The 14,645-nt window shown below is 36.5% G+C and overlaps 1 protein-coding gene and 1 non-coding gene across 2 annotated transcripts; one reads left to right on the forward strand and one right to left on the reverse strand.

The window, feature by feature from the left end:
• Positions 1-2,940: 2,940 nt before the first annotated feature.
• On the forward strand, positions 2,941-5,451 carry LOC110671059 (lysM domain receptor-like kinase 4). Its single transcript, XM_021833431.2, has one exon. It carries the CDS (start codon positions 3,297-3,299, stop codon positions 5,208-5,210), a length of 1,914 nt encoding a protein of 637 aa, XP_021689123.2. The 5' UTR covers positions 2,941-3,296; the 3' UTR covers positions 5,211-5,451.
• A 2,787-nt stretch (positions 5,452-8,238) lies between these two features.
• On the reverse strand, positions 8,239-8,345 carry LOC131181954 (small nucleolar RNA R71). Its single transcript, XR_009150424.1, has one exon. It is a non-coding gene; the product is annotated as a small nucleolar RNA R71 (small nucleolar RNA).
• Positions 8,346-14,645: the final 6,300 nt, after the last annotated feature.

Raw genomic sequence — 14,645 nt, forward strand, 5'->3', positions numbered from 1 at the left:
GTGATCAATAGACTCCCTCAACAAAGGTTATATTTTCTTTGTCCCTTTGAGAAATTATGGACATGAAACCTATAGTTAGTTATTTTTTAGTATTTGGATGCGTATGCTATGTATTTGTACCTGACCATTTACGTGCCAAGATTAATAAGAAAGTTGGTAGATGTATCTTTGTGGGATATGATAGCCAAAGGAAAGGGTGGAAATGTTGTGATCCTACAATTGGAAGGTGCTACAAATCTCAAAAAATGGTGTTCGATGAAGTGTCTTTGTGGTCCTCAGAAAAGGAGATATTACCAGACTCAGATGTTTTTAAAGATGAGCTAAAGTTTGCTCAAATCCAGTTGAGTTAGGATGAAACTAGAGATTTAGACGATGACAATGATGCTGAATGAGATGTAGCTTAAAATTCTTAGCAAACTGGTGTGTGTCAACAACCAAGCAAAGAAGGTGAGCCTAGTGAAGCATAAGTACCAACTCAACAATTTTTGGTACTAACTCAACAATCACAATTCAGAAGATCAATAAGAATCGAAAGCCAAATCTGTTAAGGATATTCCTATTCGATTTCCAAATCAAATGAAGAACAACTAAAGGATAATAATTCTAGAAACTCTATCACAACCACTTTAACTGGTTCAAATTCTTCTTGATGTTACTTACCAGATATATTCATTCAAATTTTAATTTACTTGCTTATAGGATCTTATTGTACCTAATCATATCCTATATCTATAAATACCTATAATACAAGTTTAAGATTCAATTCTTTCTGCAAATTGTTTACATGGTATCAGAGTAGTGATCCAAATCACTTCTAGCTAACCTTAATTTATTTTTTCATGGCTTCTGCCAACAGAAGTAATATCACTCACTCTTCTGGAAAAATGTTGGTTCCTATCAATGGCTCCCAACTACCTTTGAAGCTTAATACTCAGAACTACTCCACTTGGAGAGCCCAAATCGCCCCTTTACTCTGAGGACATAACCTCATGAGTTATGTTTTCGGTGCCATTAAACCACCTCCTGCCACCATTGAGAAGGATGGCCTACAAATTTTAAATCCTGATTATGAATTTTAGGATTGTCAAGATCAGTTAATCTTGGTAGCCATAATTGCTTCTGTCAACTTTTCTATAATGAACACCATTGTAGATGCCAAGATCTCAGCAGAGGCATGGACCAAGCTGCAAGTGGGGTACAAACAAATCAGCTACTCGGATTCTGTCCTTGCGTGAAAAGCTATCCAAGGCAAAGAGAGACTCACGTCCTATTTCTGAATATCTTCAATTCGTCAAGTCTATTACAGAAGAACGATCCTTGTGTGGAAGTCCTGTTGCTGATGTGGATCTTGTGGTTCATGTTCTCAGTGGAGTTGGCACTGAATTTCATGATATTGCTGCAGCAATTCATGCTAGAGACACTGTTATATCATTCGATGAACTCTAAGACAAGCTGCTGGCTCATGAGCTGTATCTGGAACAAATCGGTCCCAATCTTGATCCCACTCCAATCAGAGCAAACCATGCTCACAAAGGAACCAATAGCAAGCAACCTTACCAAAAGCAAGGTAATTGCGGTAAGCCTGCACACATATTTCAATTTGATAACAACAATTCTAGTTTCCCAGTGAACTCTTCCGGTTTTAAGTCTCAGAATCCTACTCCATGACAACAACCTCATTCAATGCAATCACCTCAATCTCGAGGCTCAGGACCTTGGCAATGTTGAGGTTAGCAGAAGTAGAGAGAGTCACTTCTATGTGAGAAACATAAAGGACGGGTAAGTGTTACTAATGATTGAAGAATAATTTATGAAATTGGGTCTTGTTTTTTCATTGAGGAGAAATTTAGAGAAAATTTTGAAAGAGAAGGAAATTGTTGTAGTAGAAAGAGGTAAAATGAGAGAGAGGAGAGAGAATGAGTGAGAACAAAACTGGGAAAGAGATGGAGAGGAAAGAGAAATTATTTTTTATGGTCTTTACCAAGTTAACCAGTAAACTTGTGAAATCTTTCTTGAGCATTAAGATTTTAGGTTTACTCAAATTTAAGTTATGGATATTTAAGTTACAGATTGAATAGTAATAATGAAACAATATTTAAGTTACAGATTGAATAGTAATAATGAAACAATCACTTAAGTTAAGTAATGGTTGGTGAAATTTGTTCACATGGCTTACGGTTGAACAAGTTGCACAATAAGCTTGTACATATCTACAACTAATTGCCTTGTCTCTTAAGAAAATTTAAGAACATCTATTTTTATTCCTAAGCAACCATAATACTCTAAGGTCAAAGACAAAAGAAACACGGAAAGTTGAAGGAATTTCTTAAAAATAATAGTTATTTTTCTTTCATGGCACTAATAAATTCCTTCAATTATTCATCGTTTTCATTCTCTTTTAAGAGTATAACAATATTTAAATCTTCAATAAGAAATAAATGTGAACAAAAAGTATTGGTGTGGCAACATTAAATTCTTGTAAAGCATTGCATGTTTTTTGGGATGTACAATTTACTACTTTACAGTTACACTTTTTTTTTTTCCACTTTTGTATGTAATTTTTTCAGACAAGCAAGAGAGACGGGGAGGGAAACATGGGAAAGATAACTAAAGAGAGAGAAAGTAAAAGGTTAGAAAAAGAGAGAGAGAAACAAAAAAGAGATAGAAAAGATGGGAGTGTGATAGAAGGATAAAATTGAAAATGGAACCAAACGTTAGAGATATTTTAGCATATTTTTCAAAATAGAGGAATAAAGGTATTAATATAACAAAACTCAGGGATTAAATAGTAAATTACATTTACTTATTTATATATTGAAGAAGTAGTTTTATAATGCGTTTAATTAGTTTATTGGGGAGGTGAAGGTCCACTTCCCGTGATTCCTTGTCACCATATACATTTGTTAAAGTCAGTGTTGAACAACTTTCTCCATGTAAAATCCAGCTAGGGATTTGATTGTCTTCGCACCAAATATTTAACTTTCAGGCACTTTTCGGGCTTTGAATGTTTCATACGGTTGATGGATATTCAAGCCTCCTTTCCATTAATCTAATTCTGTTAAAAAAAGATTGAGATATTCAAGTGGGTATACTGATAGCGACGAATGTGATGTAGTCAACGGTGTAATGTTTTCTATTCCTCAGTTCCAAGAAACTTCCCTGTCACAGATTCAATCTATGTGCCAACTAATAATCATGCTTCTCAGAAAAGGCCAGTTCCAAATACAGTCCGCCTGCTCTCCTTGAGTACATATGTATGCCATTGACAACATTAGATCTTATCTTCCCAATTTAAAATGATATTCTCTTCTGTTGTCCCCCTTTTTATTCTGTCTGTTCTTGTTTTCTGTCCTTTGATTCATGCCCAGCAGCTTTATGAGGGAAAAGCCACAACAAATTGTTCCAATACAGGCGATTCCGTTCTTGGATACTCCTGCAATGGCCTAAACAGGACTTGCCAGGCTTACCTCACCTTCAGATCCCAACCTCCTTATAACACTGTTGCTTCCATCTCTACCCTCTTGAACTCTGACCCATCTCAGCTCTCTGCAATAAACTCAGTTTCTGAGGCTGCATCATTTGATACAAACAAGTTGGTGCTAGTTCCTGTCAACTGTTCATGTTCAGGTAACTACTCTCAGGCTAACACATCTTATGTTGTCCAGGCAGAAGACTCGCCTTTCTTGATTGCTAATAATACCTATCAGGGCCTCTCAAACTGTCAAGCTGTCCAGGATCAAAACAGAAGGCAAACCACTGATATATTTGCTGGTGAAAAGCTGAACATTCCTCTGAGGTGTGCTTGCCCCACCAAAAACCAAACTGGTGTAGGTATCAAGTATCTGTTAAGTTACCTAGTCACTTGGGGAGATACAGTTTCAGCTGTTAGTGTAAAATTTGGTGGGGATACTGGGAGGAGCCTTGAAGCTAATGGGCTTAGCGAGCAGAATGCCGTCATTTATCCCTTCACTACGCTTTTGATTCCCCTGGAAAACCCACCATCGAGTACTCAAACAATATCACCACCTCCGCCTCCAGCTTCACCACCGCCTCCTTCATCACCATCTCCTAACTCCAAAAAAAGCTCCGATAAAACATGGGTTTATGTCGTCGTTGGGGTTCTTGGAGGAATTGCCCTTATCACAGTCCTTGGCATCATTATTTTCTTTGCAATGTTTCGTAAAAATAAGAATAGATCTGATCCGATTACCGTCCCTGAAAGCGTCGAGGCTATTGAGAAACCCGTCAAGAAGAAGTTGGATGAAGAATCTCAGGACTTCTTGGAGAGCATATTTAGCATAGCTCAATCCATTAAAGTTTACAGTTTCAAAGAACTGCAAACTGCAACCGATAATTTCAGTCCCAGTTGTTGGATTAGCGGATCTGTTTATCGTGGCTTAATTAATGGTGACTACGCTGCCATTAAGAAAGTGAATGGTGATGTGACAAAGGAGATAGAATTATTAAACAAGATTAACCATTTTAATCTTGTTCGACTCTCTGGTGTTTGTTTCCGTGAAGGGAATTGGTATCTAGTTTACGACTATGCTGCAAAAGGACCCTTGAGTGATTGGATTTATAGCGCCAACAATGATGGGAAGTTCCTAAATTGGACGCAGAGAGTACAGATTGCTTTGGATGTGGCCACAGGGCTTAACTATCTACACAATTTTACTAGTCCTTCTCATGTCCACAAGGATATAAAAAGTAGTAATGTTCTTCTTGATAGCAATTTCAGGGCTAAGATTGCAAATCTTGCCAAGGCAAGGTCAGCAGAATTTGCCTTGACAAGGCATATTGTTGGAACAAAAGGTTACATGGCTCCTGAGTACTTGGAACATGGTCTGGTCTCCACAAAGCTTGATGTCTATGCATTTGGGGTTGTTATGTTGGAGATAGTTTCTGGGAAAGAGGTTGCTGCTTTATACACACAGGAAAATATGAACTTATCAGACGTGTTAAATGATGTTCTTTCCAAGGAAGATGGACAGGAGATTCTGAGGAAATTCATTGATCCTTCCATGCAAGGGAATTATCCTTTGGAGCTCACTGTTCTTGTGATGAGATTGATTGATAGTTGCTTGAATAAAAATCCAGCAGATCGCCCATCCATGGATGAGATCACAGAGTCTCTCTCAAGAATCTTGACCACTTCACTGAACTGGGAATCATCCAACATCTCAGGGTACCAGTTCAGCAGGAGCTCTTGAGAGAAAGCTATATAAAATGAATGCTTTCACAACAATTACAAGTTCTCTTTTTCTTTTTTAGACTTTTCTGCATTAGTTCTTTCTTTTATTTTTCTTTTTTTAGGTAATATCCAGGATTGTATGGCAAAATTATATTGTCAGTATTTCAGAAATGTTGTGACATGGAAACTTTGTATATCATTTGTACCCTTAAGAAGATCTATATTAGTTGAATAACTGAATCCAATCCCATTACATGTCATACTTGACCTTTGCGCATGCAAAAAGATGCCTCCCTCCATGTGTGTGTGTTTGGAAGTGGATGGATGGCTCTCTCTGTGTGTGTGCGTGTGTTATGAGGTGACCCTATACGAGGGTAGGACAGAACAGGTAACCCAATTAGTCAGTTTTTAGTGATGTGCCCACACCAAAGGACTCTGGTTGGTATCAGTACCACCCTCTGATTAATGCCAAATCAATGTCTCAAGAAAAACTAATATTAGGTAAATTTATCTCTAGGTACCTAAAATATCAGCATCTGAGGACTTTTTCCTTAGTGATAAATCAGTTTCACTTCAGATTTCTCAAATGGTTTCATCTTAAATTGCACTGCAGCAAGTGGTTAAAATTCTTCTGCAAATTTTCTCAACTGTTTAGGTCAGGATTACCACTATATATGCAATATTTTATGAACTAAAAAAAACAATAGACTTTGAAGATACCATTCTAAAAGTCTTTTTCTATTGTTGGTTATTCTTTGATTTCAACCCAAATACTTACCAAATAAGACTACATTTTTTTAATGCCCATTTTTCAATAATGTGGACCTTAAAACATAAGGGTTAAAACTGGGGCCAACTGAGGTTCATTTCTTAGAAACTCCCTCTGATAAGCTTGTTTTGAAGTCAATAAAATGATAACATAATCTAAATATTAAGAATACACTTCTGTAGATGTTAGAGTTTACCATTACTGATTGCAATTTTCATAACTTCAAGCTCCTTATTTGCCATTAGCTTTAGAAGGTTTTTCTTCCTTGTGGATATGTTTCTGCTCAGTTTCCTCATGGTTTTCTTGTTTGAAACTGACAGCTTAGACAGGAAAGTAACTAAGAAAAACGTGGCAGAATTGGGAGGGAGGTATAGCTACGCTGAAAAGACTATGGCACAGGTTGCAAGTGACAAGCCCAGTTTGAAAAGACTGATGGATTTGCACAGTGGAGCGTTGGAAGAACCAAGTCCTACATCTCATGGAAACAAAAGAAGAGAAGGCCATAAATATCGAGCCCAGCAAAAAGTCAAGTAAGGCTTAGCCATTTTTTGACAAATCAAGCTGGAGTTCACCATTGCGAAAGCCCAACACAGAATTTCAATCCATACTTTCCAAAGGTCCATGATGATAAAGCCAACGGAAAACTTAGCTCTTTGCGCAATGAAGTTATTCAGGAAACCTAATATTGTCACAACTGTAATTTAAAAGGTCCCTCTTCTGCTTTTCTTTTCTTTTTACCTGCAATGGCAACAAGCAATCCTGCAAAAACTTTCTAACATATAAGTCTCAGCCTCCTTATGATACACTCTAGCATATCAAACCTCACATCTTCTGACCCTTTAATGCTAACCCGTGTCAACAATATTTGAAATTCCCGTCTTACCAATTGATAAATAGGTGGTAGATCCTTTGATATGTTCCTGGTCAGGTCAGAACTATCAGGCCACTTACACTTGTGCACTATTCAGGGCCAACACCTTTGAATGTTCTTGCTCAGGTCAATACCATCAGGCCAACACCTTTTATACTGTTTCAAGCATACTTAGCCCTCTGCTTTCACTGGTTTAATGATCGGATCGAATTAAACCTTGGTTTCAAGTACTTATGATAGACCATATACATACATACACTCCTGTCTTGTAACCTCTTTAATCCTTGAATTAAAATTTTAACCTATTAAACACTCAAACTTATAAAATTCATAACTATTAAACGCGAATTTGCATCGTTGCCATGGAGCCTGTTTTCACGTGAGAAGAAGCAAGTGAATGATCTGTTTGCTATCTACGTGGCGTCATTAGCAGCTGCTTCACACTACTCCTATCTAAAAAATAGGTAAATGCCCACACGATGCACGGGTATAATCAATGTCGAAAATTAGAATGATCTATTTCATGGCAAAGAGTATGAGCATAGATGTTTCAATATCAATGTTGCTATGTATGCTTGTAAATGATGTTTGAAGCACATATCAATGTTGACATATTAAATTAAATCAATATATAAAAATTAGAATGATCTATTTCATGGCAAAGTTTATTTGAACTTAAATGTCTCAATATTTATCATACAAAAAGGACATGTTATAAGCAACTCATTGTCATTGAGGATCTTTTTAGTTTTGCTTTTGGATACCAATGAGAAGGTCCTCCAAGGTTGCATAACTTAGCACCGTTGATTTGGCTGGTCTCATCCGATATTAACGTGCTTGTGAAGTTTTTTCGACATTTGAAAAGTGTTTCTCTTACTTTTTTCGTAAAAGTAAAAATTGAAGACACGACACTCATTCATATTTATTTGTTGATGTAAGAGCAATTTCGTAATTGTAAATTGATTGGTTAGTTTTGGAAGCAACACTTTTCTGGCATCCTAGATTTTTTAATCCATTGTTGAAAAAAAGGTATGTCCCCAGTAACATAGCAGCTATTAGATTCCCTACTTTCGTCGATCGGTTGAGAAAATTTTTCCTTCATAATCAAGTGATGGAAGTTTCGTTTTAAGGCCTTGGAACTTTAGTGTAGACAAAATATTGGGCAAAAGTATAACTTCTCTTATTTTTTTGGAGCTACAAAAGTAAAATGAAACATAATATCTTGCATTATATGTATAATGTCTAATAATATAAATGTTCAAATTTTAGATAATGAGATTGTTTCCTTTCTCTTTGAAGGATCGTGCTAGAGAGTGGATACATTCTTTACCTTTGAGTTCTATCAATACATGGAAGGAGTTATCTCAAGCTTTCTTAGCTCAATATTTCCCTCCAAGCAAGACTGCTAAATTGAGGAATGAGATGACTTCTTTTTGACCAATGGATGATGAGAGTCTTCATGAAGAATGGGAGAGATACAAGGATCTTCAAAGGAGATGTCCACATTATGGAATTCCCAAATGTATGCTTGTTCAGCATTTCTATAATGGTGCTTTCCTAGCTATCAGAAGTACAATGGATGAATCCTTTGAAGGTGATCTTTTGGAGAAATCAAAAGATGAAGCTTATTCAACATTGGACAAGATTACATAAAATAACTATCAATGAAGTTCTGAAAGGAATGAAGCAAGGAAGCCACCTATTGGTATCTTTAAGTTAGATGCGATGAGCATGTTTAATGCAAAATTTGAAGTTTTGACTCAAAAAAATGGATAAACTAAGCATGAAAGTGGATGCTTCAGTTGGGGGACTAGCCATTTTCTACTAATTTTGAGCCTACATGGAGGAATCATCCTAATTTTTTTGGGAAGATCAACAAGGACAATAGCAAAATCATTAGCAAACTCCTAAATTTTAATTGCAATAAAATTTTTAGCAGAATAGAGGACCTCTTGGTTTTCCACCCCCTTAAAAATCAAAATATACCTGCACAGAATGCACCTGTTCCATAACCACCCAAACAATCTTTAGATCAAGATTCTGCTTTAAAGTTTATGATGGAGATTTTCTTGTCAACTGAATAAAAGTAAGGTGAGATGATATAACAATTGACCTCAAAGATGGACCAACTTACCACTCACGATAGAATGTTGGAGAATCAGATTGCCTAACAAGCAAGTTCATTTAGTGCGGCTTAAGGCAAATTGCCTAGTATGCCAGTAAATCCTAGGGACCAATGCAATGCAATCACGCTTAGAAGTGGGAAAGTAGTGGGGGAAGAGAAGAAGGATAAGATGAAGATCAAAAAGACAAAAAGAAGAATGTGAGGGCAAGGATGAGTCTACTTTAGCTAAAGATGAAGCTAGTAAGGAAGCAAGTGAGGAAAAAGAAGTTGAAAAGGAAGTAGAAGAGAAATATGTGCCTCCTGCACCATATAAACCACCATTCCCTTGCCCTCAAAGATTTCAAAAAGCAAAATTGGATAAGCAATTTGGGAAATTTCTTGATGTTTTAAAGAAGTTGTATATCAATATTCCATTTACAGATGCAATTTCATAAATACCATCATATGCTAAGTTTCTAAAAGAGATCTTGTCGAACAAGAAAAGATTGGAGGATTATGAAACTATTGCACTTACTGAGGATTATAGTGCTATATTACAAAATAAGCTTCCCCCTAAGCTTAAAGATCCTGAAAGTTTCTCTATTCCATGTTACACTGGGGATACTAGCATTGAGAAAGCTTTATGTGATCTAGGGGCAAGTGTTAGTTTGATGCCACTCTCAATTTGTGGGAAGTTGAATGTAAGGGATTTGAAGCCCACCACTATTTCTTTGCAATTGGTTGATAGATCCATTAAATAGCCAGTGGGAATTTCGGAGAATGTGCCATTAAAAGTTAGGAAGTTTTTAATTCAATTGGACTTTGTTATACTAGAGATAGAGGAGGATGTAAGAGCACTCATCATGCTTTAAAGGCCATTTTTAGCTACTATAGGAGCTAATATAGATGTAAAGAATAGGAAGTTAAAATTAAAGGTGGGAGAAAAGGAAGTAGAATTTAATTTATTTCAAGATTCGAAGGAACCAGTTGCAGTAATGGAACATTGATTATGACCATTTGATTTTAACAAGTTGCAGTACTGGAAAGAAATTCCTACATATTCTTACTGTGAATAGTAAAAATCTGGTGCACAATTGATCTTGTGGTTGCTTGCTTGTATAAGACTTGATTTGGTATGTTTAGGAATGAATTTTTACCATATGAGTGTATTTAGAATGGAAGTGAGTTTTCCTACATATTTTCTTGATGCGAACAATACCTTAACCTTGATTTTTTGCAGAATGTTTGAACTTGGTTATTAGAATTGAAATTGCAGGTAGTTTGGTTTTATTGTGTTCTAAAATTTGGAAACTTATTGTGCTAAGATTTGAAGTGTTGGAGTGTTAATTTGGGTTATATTTGGTGTATATTAAGTGTGTTTAGTGTTGGATTTGAAGAAACTTTCAGTTTTTAGGTTTGAGATAAAGTATGGGTTTTAAATTTGTTGTTTTGCTATGAATAACACCTTCATGTTGCAAATAATATTGCATTTTGAGCCATCTTTGCTTGTTTTTGTTCTGTTAATATTGCATTTCAAACAGTGATTTTTAGATGAAGTGAAATGCCTCATGTTACTTTGCCAATGTTGCTCTTTAGTGTTAATGTGCATCATGTTGGTATGTAATTAATAAGGATTTTTTAATCCCTTAAAATTGCCAGACACTTTTTGAGCAATGATTTTCAAATGGTTTGACATGCCCCATGTCCCTTTCCAAGTTAGCTTCATTGTTTGTTCCTTACCACCTTACATGAGGCATGTTAGTTTACTTGAACATCAATATGCCCTGTGTTGCACTTATAGACGGCATGCTTTTCTTAAAACAAACCTAAATTTTATCAATCCATTCTTTTTTTTCCTAGCCTGCAACACTACCCACTTCTTTTTCTATCAAATTCTCACTACCCAAACACGTCTCCTTCCATTTTCTTATATGAATGATAAAACCAAGAAGTGTTCCACCAGAGTTCCCATACCCCTTTCTCATCGCAAAACTCCCTTAATAGCAGACTTGAGTTCCAAATCTCCTTCACCCATTGCTAATCCTCCCTCACCTCCACCATTCCTATAAAATACAACTAATATTACTCCTTCCTAACCCTCGACAGTACCTTTTCCACTACAAAATAAAGACCAAATTCCATTATAACTTTGGAGCTGACACCTGTAAAAAGCCCTAACACTGAAATGACACTACCCTTTCCTCTCACTGTTCAATTAACCCCCAAAACCAATGTTAAGGTTGATGCAAGAAAGAAAATGAAGCCTAATGCCACAAAACCTAAGGCTTCCTCTTCTTGCAAGCGAAAGGGACCAACTTTTACCCCAGTTTCTAAACCTAAGAAACCTAGGGTTCCAGCCTCTGAACCAGTGAGTAAGAGGACTCGTTTCTCTATGCCCACTCCAATGGTTCAACATAAACCACTGTCACTACACCTAGGGCTTCTGCTGCATCCTCTCAGGAATATAGTCCACAGCATCAACCTACAAAATCCAAGTTTACACCTTTAAGGTCAGCCCCTGCTTTAACTCTGCCCTATATTAGACATAAAGGCATAAAAGAGGTACCTTCACCCCTCCCATGGGCTTTTAGAAATTTACAAATTAAAAGGTTATATGAAAAAATAATTTCTAAAAGCATTATGCCTACAAAATATTTAGATGATGAGTTTTTGAGGGAGATAGGTCTCTATGATTTTGTTTATGGATATTTAGATGCCATAGGTTGGGTTGAGTTTGTTGGAATTAAGGAACTAGTTTATGCTGATCTTACATTAGAGTTTCTTAGTTCCTTGAAACTTAATTTTCAATTTAATAATGTGACCCCTACTGATAATGTAACACCCCTATTTGTATAGCCTGGTATATTTTACTGTTCCGGTGATCGGTGTCGGTCTGGACAACTGAGGGGATTAGAACCACACTTAAGACAACTAGATAAGCCCTGAACACAAATAATTAGTAATTGCCAATTAGTTAAGTATAAATAAGAAAAACAGAACATAAAAAGTTAAACGAGCCGAGAGTCACAGCGATGGGTAACCTTCTCGGGAAGGACTGCGAAGTCAATTTAAACTCAAATTTCGAACTGTAAAATGTGACACTGCGGTCCTTAGGACTATTGCGAACACAGTGGAAAAGAGAAAATCATGAAAAAGAACTGTTAAGCCAGTCAAATAATTAGGTCAGGGATCCAGAAGAAATATTGAATTATTTGCAAATCGGGTCGAACCGGCGAGGGGCAATTTGGTCAATTGACCCTAAAGCTGACTCCTCACCTAACTATCAAATAAAATCGGAGAAAAGAAAATTTTGAAATCGAGAATTAAATTAAAGAACTAATGAAAAAATAAATAGAAAAAAAAAAGAAAAAGGAAAAGTGGAAGTTAGTGACATCATGCATGACATCATGCATGATGCAATAAACACTAAATAAAAAAATAAATTTGGATAATTTGTGGTCTTCCATAAAGGATAAAAACATAAAATAAAAAGAAAAGAAAAAAAAAAAAAAAAACAAAACATTATCTTCTTGCCGTCCCTCACTCTCTCACCTCTCCCTCTCCACAAACTCCATTAAAGCTCATTTTTGAGCTTGAATATTACCGAATTCCCACCATAAAAAAATAGTCTACCATAGATAAAACCTTGAGTTTGAGTTTTGGGAAGAAGATTAAAGAAGAAAGAAGAGGAGAAAACTTGAAGGAAAGGAAGAAGAAAATTGTGCATTCAAGGTAATAATGCAAACTTCAATCTTTTAGTTTAATTATTGTGTTTATAGTTGCATTAACTTAGAAATATGCTTAAAATGAAATGAAAATAAGTACTAGAGGCCTAGGTAGGATTTCAGCCAGCTAGGGTTTGCTATGGTAATGCATGAATTTGATGGAATTAAAAGTGCATAGAAGCTTAATTGAGTTGAGAAATGATGTTGGTAGGCTTTGATTTAGTGAAATGTAACAATTAGGGTAATTAGGGTTTGGAACTTAGGGTTTGGAAGAAAAAAATTGGAGAAGTGGTCAAATGGTGTGTTTGACCTTGTTTGAGGTGAGAAATAGTCATTTGTGACCAATTGGTGTATGTTGGAAGTGTTAGAACCAAATGGAAATTCGGACTGGTTATGGGCAGTATGCAGGCAGCATGACCAAGGTCCCTTTCAGGGACCAAAACTGAAAATTTACAAGCCCAATTGGTGTGAGGCCAATTGGGAATGAAACTAGACACAAAATGACACAATTTTCATTTAGGAATCATGCCCAAAAAGTGACCAAAACCTAGTGAACAAATTGACCAAATCCAGACTTAGGCAATCTGATCTGTACAAAAATGACCAAATGAACAAGTGTTTGTTCATTTGGCCATAACTTGGGCTAGGCAAGTCTAAATGACATGAAATTTTACCAGTGAAAAGCTGAGATATAGACCTAAAACTTTCATGAAGAACACAAACCTAAATTATTCCCTTAACCAAGTCATTTAGCCACCCAAATTTGGTGACTTAAAACTGCCAGAACTAGTTTTGGTGCCTAGAAATCTTGGTTAGGCCAATCCGGCAGCCATGATTCAAATGGCTATAACTTGAGCTACAAAACTCCAAATGGAGTGATTCAAAAAGGAGAATAAAGCTAATACAATAAGAAACAATTTCTATGAAGAAAACTTAGCCCAATTCTAACAGCAACATGACTAATGGAACAGTGCAACCTAAGATACCAAAACTGAAAATTTACAATTTTGCTTAAAAGACCTAAGTTTTGAGAAAACAATCAAAACAAAAAAAATTGGTGACCAAAATGTGGTATGTGAGGATAGCTGGAGTTCCCATACCTTTTAAGTATAAGAAAGTCAATATTTTGACTTGAATAGTACCATGAATAGTAACCTCAATATGAAAATTTGCAAGAATGTAAGTTTAAACATATTGGAATTAATTATTGGAATTGTTATCAAGTAAAGATACTGAGACACTATAAATTTTGTGTTTCAGCTGAAAAAGACTTGGAAGGTCTGAGAGACTGAGTCAAGGCCTAGAGGCGACTCACATCAGGTTTGTGCACAATAAACCTTATTTGAGCATTTTGTCATTGAAAAATTGATTTGGTATGATTTATGAAGATTTGGTGTTAATCATGAATTGTGTTGCCACTTTGTGAATGAAACTATGACTTTGGAAATCTGTAACACCCTAGGCAAATCCCACATCGACAAAACACGGGAGAGATGCTGGGTTTATAAGTTGGTGGTTCGTAACCCCTAGTGACGCGTTTTAAAACCGTGAGGGCTTCAGCCCAGAGCGGACAATATCACTAGTGGGCCGGGCCGTTACATTTGTATTGTAACACCCTAGGCAAATCCCACATCGGCAAAACACGGGAGAGATGCTGGGTTTATAAGTTGGTGGTTCGTAACCCCTAGTGACGCGTTTTAAAACCGTGAGGGCTTCAGCCCAGAGCGGATAATATCACTAGTGGTGTAACAGCCCGGCCTACTAGTGATATTGTCCGCTCTGAGCCAAAGCCCTCACAATTTTAAAACGCGTCACTAGAGGTTACGAACCATCAACTTATAAACCCAGCATCTCTCCCATGTTTTGCCGATGTGAGATTTGCCTAGGGTGTTACAATCCACCCCCCTTATGGGACTCAGCGTCCTCGCTGAGGTTTGCCCCACCATCGTTCAAGGTTGCACGCGGAGCGGCTCTAATACCAAATT

Source organism: Hevea brasiliensis, chromosome 7 (assembly GCF_030052815.1).
Source record: "Hevea brasiliensis isolate MT/VB/25A 57/8 chromosome 7, ASM3005281v1, whole genome shotgun sequence".
Lineage (NCBI taxonomy): Eukaryota > Viridiplantae > Streptophyta > Magnoliopsida > Malpighiales > Euphorbiaceae > Hevea > Hevea brasiliensis.

Bases quoted from the DNA above. Each gene is read 5' to 3' on its own strand.
- LOC110671059 (XM_021833431.2), top strand. From the start codon at position 3,297: ATGATATTCTCTTCTGTTGTCCCCCTTTTTATTCTGTCTGTTCTTGTT.